The sequence below is a fragment of the Suncus etruscus genome, chromosome 1 (assembly GCF_024139225.1).
Source record: "Suncus etruscus isolate mSunEtr1 chromosome 1, mSunEtr1.pri.cur, whole genome shotgun sequence".
NCBI lineage: Eukaryota > Metazoa > Chordata > Mammalia > Eulipotyphla > Soricidae > Suncus > Suncus etruscus.
The window spans coordinates 126,350,739-126,369,743 of NC_064848.1; the positions used below are offsets into that span (position 1 = coordinate 126,350,739).

The following is a 19,005-nucleotide window of genomic DNA, read 5'->3' on the forward strand; positions in this document are numbered from 1 at the left end:
AATTTATTTTGGAAAATGAGTATCATGCACATAATTATTTCTCAATAAATGTTACCTTCTCTTATCTCAAGTTTTGCTCCAATAGTCTTTCTATATGCCAGTTCACATTAATATGCATGATATACCATTTTTGTATGTTCCATTTTAAACTATTTTCTCTTATTATTTAAAATTATTTTGTAGTTGTCAAACATTTTAAAAGTATTCATTATCTTTAGCCTCTACCGAAGAAACTTTTATTATTGATAATATCTATTGATAATTTAATGTAATTATTAAGGTTTTATAAAATTTATCACTTCTGTTGAGTTAAATAGGAAATATAAAACTAGTATTCTATTTTCACATAATTCACAAATTTTAACTTGGTTTCATTTATATAATGTAACCTAATCACCATGGCTTTAGTTGGTTTCCTTTTAGAAAATATTTCTTATATGTTCTAAAAATTGGGAAATGTATATAGATTGGATTGATCTTACATATTTACTTTTAGAAAATTCAAATGGTAAAGGAAAACTAAGAAAGTTTACTCTTTTCAATACTATATTCCAATCATTGTTTTTCTACTCCAGTGGAAAAAAACATACCATCTTCATTTTGCTGTTCTTCTAATAAAATAATATGCATAAACGCTAAGTGCTAGGCTCAAGGAGTGGCATGGCACTCTATACATACACACTTGAGTATAAGCCAAGTTTTTCTGGCACAAAACTTGTGATGAAAAAACCCAGCTTATACTCGAGTCATACAGGTTATTTGATTTGATGCGCTCGTACGAAATCAAATGCATATAGTCTCCAGTTGTCTTCTGTCGTTTGCTGAAGGGGGCGGTGCTTCAGCTCAGCCCACAAGTCGAGGCTGAGCTTGAAGAGGTAGGCAGCTGAACTGAACTGTATGCCACTGAATTATTTAACCCTCAATTTTCTGTGCTTTGTATAAAACCAACAGCAGTGATGATGATATCAGCAAACTCAGTGATGATGACAGTGTCTATGTTGATACCCTCATATCAGATACAGCTGAAGCTCTGTTTGAACATTCAGATGATGATGATAAGGAATCCAGTTGAGAAATATTTTAACCTTTGTGATTTAGCTTGATTACCTATTAAGCCACGGTTTTCTGCACTTTATTTAAAGTTATTGTTTCTAGTTTACAGTTTTTCTTTAGCAGTAAATATTGAAAAACATTTAACCTACTGATTCCTCAATTATTGTAATTGTTTTGGGTATATATTTTATTTTTGAAATTTATCAGTGGTTGCTGCACTTTCCACTTAGGTTCATACTCAAGTTGCTAGTTTCTCAGTTTTCAGTTAAAATGAAAGTGATCGGCTTATACTTGGGTCAGCTTATACACTAGTATATATGACATGTTTTGCCTCAGGCAAAGTTCTCATGACCTAAGAAATACTACAATTACCATTTTACTGATAAAGAAATGGTTACTTGAAAGGATTATGGGCACTTGACAAAGTTCAATTGACAGTTGAAGTTGGAATTTGAACCTAACTTAAGAAATGTCAGTGTACAGTACTTTTACTGAACCATTGCTTTATACCTACTTATCATCTCATTTTTCATTCTTTGACTTGCACCTATTAAACCCTATTAAATGCCAAATTATTACTATTATAAATGAATTCTTTAATTGAACCACCACAAGACACACAATTATAAAGTTGTTCATGATTGAATTTCAGTCATACAATATACCATACTCTTCACCGGTGCACATTTCTTGCCACCAATATTCCCAGTTTTGCTTCCTCCCTCTCCTTGACTTCCCCAGCCTTTCTTTGTGGCAGAAAATTTTCTTCTCTTTCTTTCTCTTCTCTTTTATATTTTAGTTACTCTGGTTTGCAATATTGATACTGAAGAAGTATCATAAAATTATTTTTTCTCCTTTTAGCATCCAGTTCTTGGCCAGAGTGATCATTTCCAACTATGTTTGGCCACAGTGGTCCCTTTTCTACACTAACTTCCCTCTGTGGCTATTTTTGGGAAGTAGACACTGATCTTTCTGGTCCTTGACTTTACTGTCTTAGTCTGTTAATACCATACTATCTTTTTTTAAATATCCGCCCAATTTTTTTTTTCATTTTTTGGTTTTTGGGTCACACCTGACAGTGCTCAGGGGCCACTACTGGCTCTATGCTCAGAAATTGCCCCCAGCAGGCTCAGGGGATCATATGGGATGCCAGGATTCAAACCACTGTCCTTCTGCATGCAAGGCATGCCTTACCGCCATGCTATCCCTCCGGCCCCAATATCCCCAAAATTAATGTCATCATTTCATCTCTCTTCCTCTGACCCCACTTAGCTCATTAAAATATGCTTCATATTCATTCATTTATAAACAAATTACATGACTTCATTTTTCCTAACAGCTGTATAATATTCCATTATGTAGATGTACTAGATTTTTTATCAATTCATTTCTTCTCAGGCACTTGAGTTGTTTTCAGTTTCTGGCTATTGTTAATAGAGCTAAAATGAACATGGGAGTGTAGAGGGCTTTTCTGCATTGTATTTTGGGGCCCTAGGTATATTCCTAGGAGTGGTATTACTGGGTCATATGGAAGCTCAATTTCTAGTTTTTTTTTAAAGAAATATCTCTATAGTCTTCCAAAAAGTCTAATGCCAGACAGTTCTTGATGGAATATGCACAGTATTGATTTTGGCAAACCTGGGTCCTCATCTCTGAGACATCAATGTCTGTATTAGAAATCCTTCATATATTGTCAAAAATACTAATGCCCTATAGTGATTCCTTCAGAAGCTTTATCTCTAATTCTATCCTGATTTTTTAAGCACCTAGTTCATTCCACTTTGGAAATGTCATACTCTGAAACCTTTTGCATATTCTACAACGTTAAGTTCTCTCATTTTTTAACTCTAGTTTCCTTGCTTTTAATATTATTAAGATTTCTATATTTTCAATTTCATTTAAGATGCCTCCTGCTTTAATCAAAGTCCAAATGAAATTTATTGCTTTTTCCAAAGTCATTTATTGCTATTCTCCTCCAAAAACCACTGTTAGTCTTTTCCATTTGCTAAATTAATTGCTGCAGAACATTCATTGTGTCAGTTTCAGTGAAAGTGAAGCTATGTAGGAAAAATTGTTCAGTGTTGTTTATTTAAAATTTCAGTTATATTTCCACCATTATCTTGGCCTTAAAGCCCTTTCAGTAAGTCTATTAACTTAACTTTAGTTAATTTAGTTTAGTTAAATTAAATTAGTTTAATTAATCTAATTTAATTTATTTAATTTAACTTTAGCACTTTTTTTTCTTTATTTTTAATTATGAGAACAAAAATGCAAAGAAAGAGGACAAGGTAAAGTTACAGTGGAAGGACAATCACCCATAAACAGAATTCTCAGTAGTCCCATTGCTGATATCTTAACTTTGAACTTCCAGCCAAAGAACATTAAGAAAAATTAAACAGAACCCATGTACAATTACTTTGTCCCTCAAGTCCCCAGATTGTAGTACATAATATTTCTTAGCATCATACAAAGCAATCTAAAGCCATAAAATTATGTAACTCCTTAAACATTGAAAGCAAAGTACTTTTTTACATTTCCATGCACATGCATATTAGTTTAAGTTAACCTCAAAAGTTTAAGTGGGTTGCTTTTCTTAAGGATTAGAGTCAAAGGAGCACAGTAAAAACGGTGTTAGAGTGGCAATTATTGTTTGCATAGGCCCACCAAAATATGAGGGACATGGAAAGGAAAAGCCTTGGCCTAAATACAAGAGACCCTACCCCTGAAGTTTCCTGGCAAAAGACCAACTCTAGGCTCCAGGTAAACTAGTTTGTCCAATCTGTAGTGCCAATACACTTTTATTTTTCACACAGTCTCTGTTTTTGGTATCATGTTTCTGTATTAAAGATCCTGGATTCTACATATCCTGCATTGCAGTCAGGATGGTGCAGAGCATCCTCTCGTTTCACCTCACAATTAAAGGGCAATTCAGAGATCCCTGTCCTGTAAGCAGGTCGTTGTTGTTGTCAAGTCTTCTTAGTGTTAAGGGAAGTCTCTTTTGAACAGGTCGATTTCAGAGCAGTGATAGGGTCTTCCCTGGTAGAGGATTGCTTCCAGGTGTTGTTATAAAAAACCTTGGATATTTTGCAGATAGCTTCCCTGGTTCAGGGGTGAATGGAGGATGCCCATTCTTCTGAGGCCTGTGCCAGGTCATTATATCAATGTTCAGGGTGTAAGGTCCCATTGCACTACAAGATTTGTGTGTTCCAATCTCTATTAGATAAGAACTTATTTGTATGTATAGTATTTTCCCATTTTAATGTGCTTATGCAAACAAAGAACAATGCCACGTGGCGTTATCGACACATATGGGGGCCATAAGAACATGTCCAACAATCCCCATGACATGGTTCAATCATAAGCATTAAACTGAGGGACTCTTCCACCAAAATTCCTTATTGAACAGCTCACAAAGAGAAGACAAGATAAAAAGTGGGTAGAATCTTCACGGTAAAAGATTATTTAGAAAGTTATAACTGTTAAAGAAAATACACATAAAATATTCAAAAGACATATGTGTCCATTTTATGTCTTTTGAAATAGTTGGGGTTGTTAATTCCAATGCATGACTGGTCTGTGATTAGGACTGTGTAGTACTGAAGTTAAAAAGGGTAAATATGGGGTACTAATGGTTGGGGGTGAGAGAGTTAAGGAGTAATAATAAACTTTGTAGGGGTGTGCAAAAGGGCAGAATCTGTTGAGGCAGGAGGTTGGTCTTGGTGCCTAACAAATTAAAGAACTGAGGGTAAAGAGGGTTAATTGAGGGGAAGATAACGAATCTGATTGGGAGATGAGTGAGTAGAAGGGGCTCTGGTGTGAGGGAGGTGAAATATATCAGAGGGGCTATATATATTGTATAGATGAGTTGTTTATGGGTTAGGCTTGGCAGTCAGAGAGGACCACTGTATAGGAAGTCACGTCTACATATACACTGATTTTAGAGACCTATTTGAATATTCTCCAAATTTAACTTTAGCACTTCTTAAAGGCCATTCCACTACTTAATGCTCAGGGATCATTACTCATGGACTCCTGGGACCATATGGGGTGCTCGGGATCAATTCCCTGGTCAACTATGTGCAAGGTTATTAGCTTACTTGCTTTATTAACTCACTAGTCTCCAGATTTTATTACTTTTTTTGGAAACTCCTAGCTTCCCTTATAATCTCCAGAAAATGACTATGACTTCTGCTATATACCCATTATCCTAGCAGGTGAGAATTCAACCATGGAATCACCAATGCTAGAAGCCTTTGTCCTGAATAAAAGCTGCTCCAACTTCTCTCTTTATCCTTGGAATTTTTTTCCATTCTTCCTTCCCGTCTTATACACCTTCCCTTCTCCTCTTTAGCTCTTGACTGCGCTATTATTATTTTGCTTTATCTTTTCAGTATCTCTTTCCTAGTGATTCCTTCTTATGTTTAAATATTTTCAAAGTAAGAAAGTATTTTTCTCCCTTTACTCATTTTTATTCTTTCATTTTATTTTTCTATTTTCTTTTCTACCTTTTCTTTTTTAGACTTCTCTTTTACCATAATCTGTATTCTTTCCTCACCAGTCTACTAAAGGTACTCAAATCTGTCCTTCCTTCCTTCCTTCCTTCCTTCCTTCCTTCCTTCCTTCCTTCCTTCCTTCCTTATAGATGGCTTGTCCCACCTCCAAAACTTGTGAGTAGGTAAGATTTCTATTTATGTATTTGGAAGATGAGACTTAGAGAGTTTATATAACCAGAACAGAGTTATATAATTGATGGCAACCTGAAATAGCTTAGGTTTCTCTGACCCATGAACTTTTATCTATTCATCATAATACCTCATTAAAATAAAAGTGGCTGCCAACTTATATGATAAATTTTAATTTGTCAAACCTTCTCTCTTTACTTAATATACCCCAAAACTCAGGAGACAGAAGCTCATGCTTGTCATCCACCACCCACCTACTTGAAAATATAAAACAAAGACTGAAATAAGCACAATGGATATTACTATTCCACTCATAATGACAGAGGCCAAAAAATCAAAAATGTTCAACATTATTAAGGATGAAATAAATATAACTATGATCAACATTGAGATTACATTTCACTTATAAACAATGTAAAAAACATAAAACAAAATAAATCCTAAACCAGCAAGTGGCATTGTTTATAATGATGATTGAAAGCTCTTTTATATTGATGAAAGAAATTTGGCAACTATTCTCAAAAGAATTGGAATTGTATATGCCTTTTGTTCTGGAAATTATACTTGCAGCCAGTTAATCCCATTACAGTATACTTCAGGGGTGGAGAAACCCTGTAACTCCTAGGCCAAGGGAATTCACTCTATAATATCCCTAATACTTAATGTGCCTATGCAGGGGGAAAATGAAAAAAAAAAAAGAATCATCTTTCCACACATTTATTTATTGATTGATTGATTTTTTGACGTCTTTATTTTGGTGTAGATATTGAAATTGATAACTCCAATTTTATTTTATTTCATTTTATTTTTATCTTATTTTCTCTTTCTTTTTGCACTCCGGCATGATTTGATTTCAGAACCGAGACTATTGTGTGGTGCTTGTCTTTATTGCTGTAGTGCTCACTGAATATTTAACTTGATATTTCTTTCTGTATTGTTGTGGTGTTTCAATTACCTTTTTCATGTCTTCTCTCAAACTGAGGTTGAAAGCCTCTAGAAGGTCTCCGCCCATTTTCAAAGTATTTGACTTCTTTTTTAAATTTATTTTTTATTTTTTCTTATTTTGTACCCCTTCTATTGCTTTTCTTTTCTTCAAACAAAACCACATAACTCGATTTATCTAGCTCCACCTCTTAAATAGAGGGGGAAACAAGGGAGGGTACCAGGACCAAACAGATATATGACCACTAATAGTAAGCTAGACAAAGAGGGGTCCACCTGCTCTAGCAGCTGGGGGGTGATGGTGGGGTATATAGGTTGCAGAAAGGGAACTGTGATGGGGGGAGGACAAATTTGGTGATGGGTATTCCCCTGATTCAATGTTAATATGTATCTAAAATACTACTGTGAAAGATATGTAAGCCATTATGATCACAATAAAAATTAAACAAACAAACAAACCCACAAAAAATTATACTTGCAGGAATTAATGGTAATGAAAAATTTTTTCTCCATGATTTGTAGGAAAGTAAACACATTAAAAATGATAGGTTAAATTAAAATAATAAGTACATTGTATTTTAAAATGATATAATATCAAATATATTGAACTATTTATTATTTATTGAATCCTTTGATACTATCCTACAATTGAAATTATATCTAAGTGAAAATTTAATGTGACCAGAAAGTACAAGAATTAAAGCAAATAAATGCCTTGCATTTTCTGACCCAGCTTTGATCCCGACATGATCTTTCAGGCATCTCTAGGTACAGACTTGGAAGTCCCCTAGCAACTCCAAGAGTGACCTTGGAGGCCTCCAAGCATCACTTAGGTGACTCACACCCTTCACAAGTAATGCCAGGATATCTGGTAATCCCCTATACTGCAGCAAAGGAAACTAGGTATCATAGTTTCCTTGGATCTTTGCATAAATCTGCCACTAGGCTGGTCTTGAAGTACCAGGAAGGACTCCAGACTCCTGAGCTTTATTTGAGAGGCTCTCCCAATTACAAAAAGAGAATTTAATGATTCAATAGTATTAAAATAAAATTTTTAAGAAGTCAGGATAAAATGGACAACAGATCTTTCATTTTTCTTAATGTTGTAAAACTAACGTATTTTGTATATGTATAAGTATACATATTTATATTGATGTAAAAAATGAAGCAATAGTAATTGAAATGTTAAACAGGAGTTGGCTTCTGAAAGAAACAAACAGGAGACAGCTCTGAGAAGACATCATGTTTAATATTACCAACCACATACTCTTTCCGGCTTAGTATATATAATCTGTCTAATTTAGCTACTCATAATTCCTGAGGCATGTTTTGTTCTTTTAAGCCTAAGTCATTGTGCATGTAATCCATTTGATGGAAACACCTGTATTATTTTTTTGGTATTGTGAAATTCCATTTATATCCTTCATAGCTAAGCATGTGTCATTTACTTGGTCAAGATCCAGCCTAAATCTGTTGCTCTCTTTAGTAAACTCCCATAGAAGCTGTCTTGGTTTTTAGTTGCAGAACAAAAAATGTTGCAATATTAATAGATATTAGCATGTTATTCTCAAAAGTGAGATTTTTAAAGTGGTATTTATTACAAAGGTAGTAATAAATACTGATTAGTTAAATAAATAAGGGAAGATTAATATCTGTTTTGTTTTTAAGTCCTTTACGCCAACTTATTAAATATTTTACTTCTAGTTGTTTAATGACTGTGGAGCATGTTAGCCATTTCTATTAAAAGAATAGAGAGTTTTTCTCAACCTTCACATCTTTAGGAAGATGTAAAAGAACTTAGCAAAACCATGTGACTCTGATGGTTTAAATTGACTCCTAAGGTTTTTTATACATAGGTATGTGTTAGCAAACATTACATTCACATTCATTGCACATGATCTAAATATCGACTATTTTGTATTTCAACTTTTGTAATTTGTAGTATTAAATTTCAAGTTTTATATTTAAGTAATAAATTCTTGTCAAAACCTTATTTGGAAATGATTTTCTGCTTTCAATTTTTGAGAGACAAATACATTTAGGTGGGCATTTCTTCTATGTATGATGCCAGTGATTGAACTCAAGACTCCATTACATGCAAAGCTCTGCCACTCCCCATCTTGAAAGACAAATACATTGATAAATCTAATTTTTATTGTCAAAGGAATGAACTAAATGTGGGGAGTTTTTGACCAGAAAATATGTAACTTGACCATAAAATGCAACAAAAGTATATTATTATAAATTACTAAATTAGTTGAAATTAAGTGAAAAATTAGTGAATATGTAGTTGTTGGAAATGAATCTTTCAGTTCATGTTAGAAATATGCTTTTGATCTAGGTAAGACATGTGTGATTGCTTTAAGTTTGAACATGAATATATACATGCTGCATCCTTAAATATTTCTGGCTTATCTTAGGGGAAACTCTCAGAAGAAATCAAATTACTCTTTATGATTTTTACGTCTTTGTCTTAGAGATAGTGACACTCTAGAAAGTGCAAAATAGTTCTGGTGATAAAGCTGCTGATTCAGTGTGAAGTGAGGGAAGGATACTTGTGAGAGAGAAGTGGAAAAGAATAAGTGAAAAACATCAGGCAAATTCTTAGGCAGGTTTATTTAAAAAACAAGTAAACCTGGATGTTCAGGATTTAGGAATAGATTCTCATCACATGTGCAGTTAATAGTGATAACTATTTTGGGGGAATGTAAATCCAATAGTGTCCAGAAGTTACTCCTGGCTCTGTACTCAGGAATCACTCTTGACAGTATTTGAGAACACTATGGGATGTCAGGGGAGGAACCTTGTAAGGTAAGCACCCTACCTGCTATACTATCTCTCCTGCCCAGCAAAAAAAAATTATTTTTGTTTTATTTTTATTTTATTTTTGTTTTGGGGCCACACCCAGTGACTCTGAGGGGTTACTCCTGGCTAAACACTCAGAAATCACTCCTCATGTGTTGGGGTAACATATGAGACTTTGGGGATCAAACTTGCATCCGTTCTGGGTCAGCTGCAAGGCAAACACCCTACCACTGTGCTATATCTCTGGCCCCTTTGTTTTAGTTTTAGGGCCACATTTAAGGCTTACTTCTGTCTTTTACTCAGGGATCATTCCTGACATGGCTTGGGAGACCATATCAGATGCCAATGATTGAACACAGGCTGGCCATGCAAGCATATTACTTGCTGTACTATTGCTCTGGAAAATCAATACTATTTTTGCTTATTTGTTTGTTTGTTTTTGAGTCACACCCAGCTATACTCAGGAGTTTCTTCTGGAACTGCACTCAAATAATTACTTATGGCAGGCTCGGGGAACCATATGGGAAGCTAGGGATTGAACCTGGGAAACCCTACTTATTGTCTCTTGGCCTGGATAACTATTTTTGAAAGGACTTAGAAATTCTTAAAGGAAGATTACAAATATGATAAAGTAAAAGTCATACTAGGGTCATAATTCCAACCTGAAAATCATTATAATTCATTATTGCAATTTCAAAATGCTTTCGATCATTTGCTTTAGAAACCGTGAGCTGTATGATTATGTGTTATAAAATGTGTGGCTACTGTGTAGATAATGCTTTTGAAACCAATCATAGAAAAATAGCTATAGAAGAAAGCTATAAAACCATTTTGGTTTATGTTTTTCCTTTTACAGGGACTTGGGGGATTATTGGAGAAAGCAAAAGAAAATAATAACAACAGAAGCATTTCCAATGGTGATAATAGCCTTATCTACAGCAACTTCTCACTTCTTGGTGCTCCTGTCCTGAAGGATATAAATTTTAAGCTAGAAAGAGGACAGATGTTGGCAGTTGCTGGATCTACTGGAGCAGGCAAGGTAGTCTCTTATTATTCCTTATCACTAAGATCTCAACAGGCGACCAATCTCTTACTTTTTCAACTTTGAAACAAGCTAAGAATTTCAGGAAATTCTTACATTTGATATAACGAGCATGATTGAAATATTCTACTTTGAATAATTCTATTGATGCTTTGAATAACTTTATCGATCATTCTTTTTTATGGCTTTACATTATTTTCAGGAATATTTTCTTTGTCATTATATTACATTATATTATGTTATATTATATATTTTATATACAGCTTGCCTGGGGCCTACACATGGAGGTGCATAGAAGATCCTGTGTTGCTAGAAATTGAACTCAGGGTTCCTATATGCAATGCATGTGCTCCAGCCATTTGAGCCATTTCTGTGGTTTTTTTTTTTGTGTGTGTGTGTGATTTATTATGAGAAAAAAATCCCACGTGGTATAGTTATCAAAGGAAATATTTAGGTGTTAACTTACTCGATGACATTAACCATCTATTAAAATTATAACAAAACTAGGACTATTTAGCAGTTTGTGTGATGCAAATGTATAGATTTAAAAGTGAAAAAAGTTTAAAGTTTGGAAATTTATTAAAGAAAATACTTTATGGTAATCTTTAATGATGTGAGTTATTTTTAGGCAATTTATACTTATTATCAATATTTAGGAAATAAATTTTTGACTTAAAAAGTTAAATCAATGACATGAAAGTATTCCTGGCTTTGCAATACACTATCAAAAGCAACTGGTATTTTTTTGGAAAGTGTATACAGTTGAATACTTGTGCCCACTTGATATTCATTTCTAGAAGTATAAGAAAACATTTAATGTACTCTTAAAATTTTTTTTCTAGAATTAAATTCAAGGACATAAAATGGAAAGGAAGGAACAAGAGAAGGATAAAAGGAAGGAGAGAAAGAAGGAAGGAAGGAAGGAAGGAGAGATGGAAGGAAGAAAGGAACAAGGAAAGAATTAGGAAAGAAAGGTGTAAAGGAAAGCATGAGGGAAGGAAGGATAAGTACTATTCTAATAGGGAAAAATATAAATTCAAATAGAATTTAAGAAATCCTCCCAAGGGCCATGAAGATAACTCAGGGTTCAAACCTGCATGTACTGTAAGCATTTGATGTCTGACATTGCATGACTCCCTGAATAACACTGTTGGGAGAGAACTTCTTGCATGACTTGTAAGAATTTGTATAATATACTAAGATAAAAGATACAAAATAGTTTGAATATTATCTCTGTATTTTAGAAGAGAAAATATATTGCAGATATATGTAGAAAAACATCTACAATGTTTTGGACTTAAATTGCTATCTTTGAAGTTTTGGGTGTATTTTGTATCTGTAGATTTTCTGAAGTTTTAACAGTATATGTGCCATCATTCAAGGGGCAAACGGGTAACTCTTGGATGTACTCAGGCATCATTCCTGGTAGGGCTTGGCAAAATATCTGTGACACAAACCTTTGAACTTGGGTCAACCACATTCAAGGTAAACACTTTTACCTCTGAACAGTCTCTCTGGCCCCTGTATTATTTGACTTTAGAACAATCCAAATGTCCAGCAACAGATAAATGGATAAAAAAAAGTTGTAGTCTGTTTATATACCATTTAATACTCTGCAGTCTCCAGAAAAATATATACTCAAACAGTTTGCTGCAACTTGGGTGGAACTAGAGGGTATCCTCATGCTGAGTGGAATAAGTCAGAAAGAGAAGAACAAACACAAACTGATCTCATTCATTTATAGAATTCAGGGTAACAAAATAAGAATAGACAATATCTATTGAGTACTAGAGTATAAATTGAGTACCAGACCAAGAAGTGGGTAAGTATATGGGATTGGGGTATGCAACAATCTGAATTAGGGCTTTTTCAGTGATCTTCGATCATAATACTTACTACACTCAATTGCAATTATCTCTGCTTTTTTTTTTTTGTATAGCAAGAAATCTGGAACCACAGATAGAGAAAAATAAAGTTGGAATGCATATATGGAATGCATAAATATACACATGCATATAGAATTTTTTAAAATAAGAATATCTTTTCTTAGGATGACAATGAGAGGCAAATGCACCCTGAGAGTGATTTAATCAGATGACCTGATAACAGGCTTTTATTTGCAGACCTCACTTCTAATGATGATTATGGGAGAATTGGAGCCTTCAGAAGGTAAAATTAAGCACAGCGGAAGAATTTCATTTTGCCCTCAGTTCTCTTGGATCATGCCTGGTACTATAAAAGAAAATATCGTCTTTGGTGTTTCTTATGATGAATACAGATATAGGAGTGTGATCAAAGCATGCCAACTAGAAGAGGTAAATAATGTGAAAATTCTCAGATTCTAGACATGAACTCTTCAAACTATTTAAATAATATATTGAACTTAATTTTCGATCTAATTATATTTTGAACTTATAATATGAGTAAATCAATTAATAAAATATATGGTCTTTGTTTTAAAAAGTTTGAAAAAACATAAGGTATGATTTATATTTCAAATGCTAGACTATATTGATAACAATAAAAATTCTATAGAATGGAGAAAATTTTGGTCATACGTTACTGAAATGATTTAGTAAAATATAATTAATTCTATAGAAAGCACTTCTGTAGAGTGTATTTCTATAGAGTGCATTTAATTTAATTTATTTTTCTTTAACAATAATTTCTTTATTTTAGCATCATGGTTACAAACATGTTCGCAGTTGGGTTTCAGCCATAAAATGCACACCCTGCTTTATAGAATGCATTTTAGAAAATAAAGAGTTAAATAAGAAAATTTTAATGACTTTTCAAACTCTGTAGGTTAATGGAGTAAGCACTGACTAGCCAGAAGAGAAGCAGAGATAAATTTTTATTATATCTTATCCTTTGACCTTTACATAACCTTCTAAACTCTGACTATAGTTCCCCAAATTAAGAAAAATGAAAAGAATGCTACTAATAAATTCATAACAGGAACTGGGTTGGAAATGGGCTAAAAATTGAAAACATAAAATGTATTTTAAGGAAGACCATTATGTAAAACTTGTAGTATTTAATAGATTAATTGTATGATAGATGATTTAATAATTATTGATATAAATATTATGAGATGGAATTTATTATGTAGTTTATAAAAATGTTGTTTGAATGGTGATACTGATTAAAAACTGTTATCTTGAGAGATGTCATTTGGCACAAATGGAAACCTTTATATAACTTTCTATGAATAAATGATAGTGGAATTAATGAGATAATATAGTATAGCAGTATAATAGTATAATAATAGTATAGTATAATAATATAGTGCATGAAAAATAGAAAGACTATAGACAAATAAAAACTGCAATTATGAACAAGTTCTGTATGATGTCTATATTGACTATTATGGTATTTGAATCTCTACTTTCTTATTTTACATATATTTTCAAAGCATACAAATTTTAAAGCTATTCTGAAAAATATTTGTGTTTTTTTATTCTATCATTCTAATAGTAATGTTATTTTAGTAATAGTATTTTAAAACTTGATGTTGTGACAGACTACCAGGAAGGACACCTAGGTGAACTTAAATAACTGTTCATAATAATGATGACTTTTATTTAGTTTTATCAAATATATAATTCACTCTTGTCTACCTTAACATAAAATCTCAAATAAGATGCTTAGCTTTTATTTTCTAGGCACTCCTGAATCTTTGCTCCTTTTCCCCTCACAATTGCCAAGTGACTTAGCTTTCGTAGTCATCTTAGAAAAGGAAAAAAAATCTGGCCTCTTTGAAATTCTTTGCATTTTACACAGTCAGATGTGTTGAGTAAAATGAGTACTTGAGAATATGTTGTTTTCTTCTCTTTGCTGAATGTTTTCTTTTAATTTTACTCTTTTTGCTGTTATCTATACAACTTCACAGTAAATTCCTTGAGAACAGTGATTCTGAAAAATTTATTTTGCTCTACTCCACCTAGCATAATACTAGACAGAAAGGTAAATTCTTACTGAATGACTCTTCCAGAAATATTTTTCAGTAGGTAGGTCAGTTGTAGGAATTCTGCTCAGAAAATTTTGATTCTATGAGGTTCAATCTTAGAGATAAGGGGAGGATTATACTGACAGCATTGTTGCTGGGAGTGACAATAAAATAATTGCAAGAATTATACTGCTTTGACAAACAAAATCAGCAGGTTTTCCTATTTTCAGTTGCTTCAGAGTTTTTATTTTGTTGTCGTTGTAGTTGTTGATATGTCTACCTTTAAAAGTGGCCAATGACTACTTTCCAAAAAGAGTCTTTTAAAAGCCTAATTAATTAAAGAAAACAATTATTACACTTAAAACATTTTAAATTTATTGAGCTAACATTAATTTACAAGAGTATGGTTTATCTTTTATGGCTACAATGCTCACACACCACATCCACCAGTAAAACACTAATATTCCTCTGTTTCTCTCTGGGGGTATGACAGTAGAAAGGAATGTTTTAGTTCTGAAGTGTGGAGTAATTTTGAGCATAGAACCTTAAAATACCTACAAATTTCTTGATGGTTAAGCAACTGGTGCCAGCAAAAGACTCCCTCGGTGCTTTCTCCATGACCCCTGTTACCAAATACAAACATTCATGAGTCAATGTGTTTTCATTTTGACTGCCAAAGGTGATCTTTTCCTCAATGTACTACATCGGGTCTTTAAACAGGAGATGAGATCAGAATATTTTCTTCCTCACTTCTTTGATTTTGTTCAGTTCTAATATCTACAAAGCTCTTGAGTATGCAATGCTGCTTGGTTCGCAGGAGAAGGCTAGGTAGGTATAAATTTGTTTGGATCGAGAAAAGCACACGGAACATAGTTCACATAGTTTTTTGATTTTAGTTTGTTGTTGAAAGTTATTCCTTCGGTAAGATAGTTTTTAACACCATCTCAAGGGTCAACACACTTCTATACTCAGAGATAAGCTTGCGATATGTGGACATGAATGAGCTAGACATGTTCATTGCCTATTTTATAGAATTTCCTATGTCCTGCTTTATGCATCTCACACTGAGTGTTGATAATTATAAAATGAATTTCAAGGCCAGTTAGAAGTTATTTTTAAAAATATTACATTATAGCCTTCTGCCTACTAACATATTCTTTTATATTTGCCCATATAACCCTTAGGGTCCTTCTAAATATGAATATTTCTGCTAACTAACTACTAAGACTTAGCTAGCTGAAAGGGACAACACTACAGTGTGGCCCTTATTAACGTACACTTTAAGAAAATTACTGTTATGGGCTTTAAAACATTTTTTTGGCACATAGTAGTGCTCAGTGCTGAGGGAGCTCACAACAAATAGAGCCCATGAACTATGTGGTTCTGGAGATTGAATCAGGGTTCCTGGACAGAGAACATCTGCTGCAGCTTTTTGAGCTATTCTCTTATTCTTTTTTAAATTTTTGTTTCGTTTTTGGGTCACACTGGCAATTGTTAGGACTTACTCCTGGTTCTGAACTTAGAAATCACTCCTAGTGGACTTGGGGGAACCATACGGGATGTCAGAAATTGAACTGGGTCAGCCAGATGAAAGGTAAGCTCCCACAACACTGTTGCACCAGACGCCTTTATTTTTAGTTTTTTAGAACATCTCTTATTTTGCTTTTTATCACTTTGTATCTAAAGAACCAATAGCAAAGACTTAGGCAGACTGGTGATTTTATGCTGTGAAGCCTCATAAATGTACTGGAGTTTGGAGAAGTGACTGACTTTTTTAGTAGAGTTCAGGTGGGAAGTTTGAGGAGAGGTCAGAGGCTTAGAATATCCAACCTTTCATCAAAATTGTCATCCTTTTGTCAGCCACAAAATGATCCTCATTGAGTATTTGTGATGAGACTATTATATATGCATCATTGTAGAAGTTGGAAGAGGTAAAAATGTACGCCGCCTATGCTACCACTGCTTTTATATTTAAGTAACTAGAAGGAAAATTTTGTGATAAAATAAACTGGCAAGCAGTTACTAAAAGAAAAAATATGGGGTGGGGTTGGCAAAAGCATGAAAAACTTGGAAGGAAAGTAAGCAAAGGAATGAGTTAGAGACTGGTTAGTGTTTGAAAAATAAGTTCTGTTTTGCAGATATCGTATGATTAATTAAATTTGAATTTGACCTCTGGATCTCCAGATGTAGCCAAAACTAACCTGCATTGAACTACTATTTAACCTTGGGATGGTGAACTCACCATTGTAGGAGAAATCAGGAATGTTCGATTGGGGCATTTGTAAATAAAAAAGTGCCATAGAAATCAACATTTGTATTCAGTAGTCGCCAAGACATAATGGACATCTAAAACTGATATTTGAGGCATATTGAACTATGTCCCTAACCCAGAAGGAACTACCTTCAACCACCTGTAATTTTCTCCTGATAGGCAATTAGATTTGAAAGTGCTGCTGTAATATGAAGCAAGAACATTTATTTTATAAGTCTATTGAACCAGAACCAAACAGGAATGCTATAGTATTTCCTGAAATTGACTATTATTTCATATCATTTGTGTCCTGGAACTTTAAAGTAAATGCTAGCCAACATCTATTGAAAGACCACGTCAGCACTGCTGTGCTTAGGACTGCACACATTGGTCCATTGAATTCTCCCTTTCTAGTTATCTGTTGACAATTTTGCTAGGCATTTGCAAAAAGAATGAACACATGCTGAATTCCTAATTCATGTGTATGAATTGGCTATAGGTTGTACATTATACTGGAAATATTTAAAATCAAAGTTCTCACATCTCTAAGATCAAAACAATCCTAAATTTGGCTTTATTCTAAGAAATGGGCAACTCACCAGAAAAGTGACTTAAAAGTACAAGTAATCTTAAAAGTATAAGACTTTAATTATAACTATTGGGGATGAATCTATTTCATGAATAAATAAGGAAGTTAAGACATTTAAGCCAGGTCTTTGTATTATGGAAATAAAATCACTAAGTCTTCTTAAGGTAAAAGCCAGAATTTATTATTATCTTTATGCCTACTGTTCCGTTTGTCTTGAAGAAGTGTGATTTTAGATCCTTTCTCTACTCCATAGGAGTTTTTCATTTTGTAGTAATGATTAATCAAAGAAAACTAAGAAGATATCTTATATTTTACTAAAACTGTAGCTTCATTGAGTTTTAGAATTTAGTAATGTTTATAAAGACATTTCTAGAAAAGGGGGCTTGGTGGCTTCAACACACACAAGCATAAGTGTTCCTTTAGGCAAACCAATTTTTGAAGTCGAACTAATATCACCAATATTATTTTTTACTAAGTTTATAATTCTACTTTTCATTTTGAAAGCTTAGTTACCCTTGATCAAATTTAAGGGAGTAAATGTTTTAAAAAATACTTTTGCTATTTTATATTCTATTATGGGCACAGTACTATACAAGGCATCCTACCTCCTTATTTATAAGGATCCCTGTCTGATATAAAACCTTATTAATAGATACATGGAGAAGAATTGTGGGAGATATTTATATATCTAACTCTTGTATTTTATTTTTTTTGGTTTTTGGGTCACACCTGGCTGTGCTCAGGGGTTACTCCTGGCTCTATGCTCAGAAATCACTCCTGGCAGGCTTGGGGTACCATAAGGGATGCTGGAAATTGAACCACTGTCCTTCTGCATGCAAGGCAAATGCCCTACCTCCATTCTATCTCTCTGGCCCCTATATATCTAACTCTTTAATAGTTTAGTAAATGCATGTGAGTGGAAACAATGAATTAGAAACTGCAACAAACTTTGGGAATTATTGGTGGACAGGACGTATGACACAATCTCTGTCCTCAAATGGCTTTAATTCCAGTGTAGGCAAACAAGGAAAATCAAGTACTGTTTGGTAAATTCTCTAATACTGGCTGATACAGGGTCCTATGTCATAAAAGATAAGGAACATTTATATTCTTGTCTCAGATGGATTAGGGAAGGTTTCCCTGAAGTAATAAATACCTAAAGTGGAAACTTGGCAGAGAGGGGCTTTCTGAGTAAAGAAGAGGAGCAAAACATTCTAGAAGCAGTACACAGTACACAAGTCCTGGAGTCATTGCACATTTGAGGAGCTATAGTTGGTATAATTGGTTCCATGTGGTTGGAACATAAGATAAAACAGAGATGGAGAGAAAGAGGTTGGGGGAGAGAGGGAGAAAATGTGAGTGAAAGTCCTAGAGAGAGAAGAGAGGGATTGAGTAGGAGAGGAAAGAGGAGAGACATTGAAAAGTCTATGATATGATTCTGCAAGGCATTTTCTTTCAGATTACTCAATCTGGGTATATATTTTATATATGTAAATATTTTATCATGTATAAATATTTTATATAATTATATATATTATCATAATTTTAAATAAATATCTCCTTGGGAAACAAATACACTTGGAATTTAAATGTATCTTCCCATTTTCTCTCATTTAGATTCCCAGGTTTTCTCCCAATTTTTCTCCTTCTCCTCTTTCTTGGGAGTCTTTCTCCATACTTCTACCTCAAATT

The 19,005-nt window shown here is 33.6% G+C and overlaps 1 protein-coding gene across 1 annotated transcript in view; it reads left to right on the top strand.

Annotated features, from left to right (window-relative positions):
• CFTR (CF transmembrane conductance regulator) overlaps positions 1-19,005 on the top strand; it is a gene marked incomplete at its 5' end in the record, with an annotated part of 147,980 nt that overhangs the window by 39,817 nt on the left and 89,158 nt on the right. Inside the window, 2 exons of the mRNA XM_049778966.1 lie at positions 10,339-10,521; positions 12,648-12,839. Coding sequence (XP_049634923.1) covers positions 10,339-10,521; positions 12,648-12,839 — 375 coding nt within the window. The remainder of the gene's footprint in view (positions 1-10,338; positions 10,522-12,647; positions 12,840-19,005) is intronic.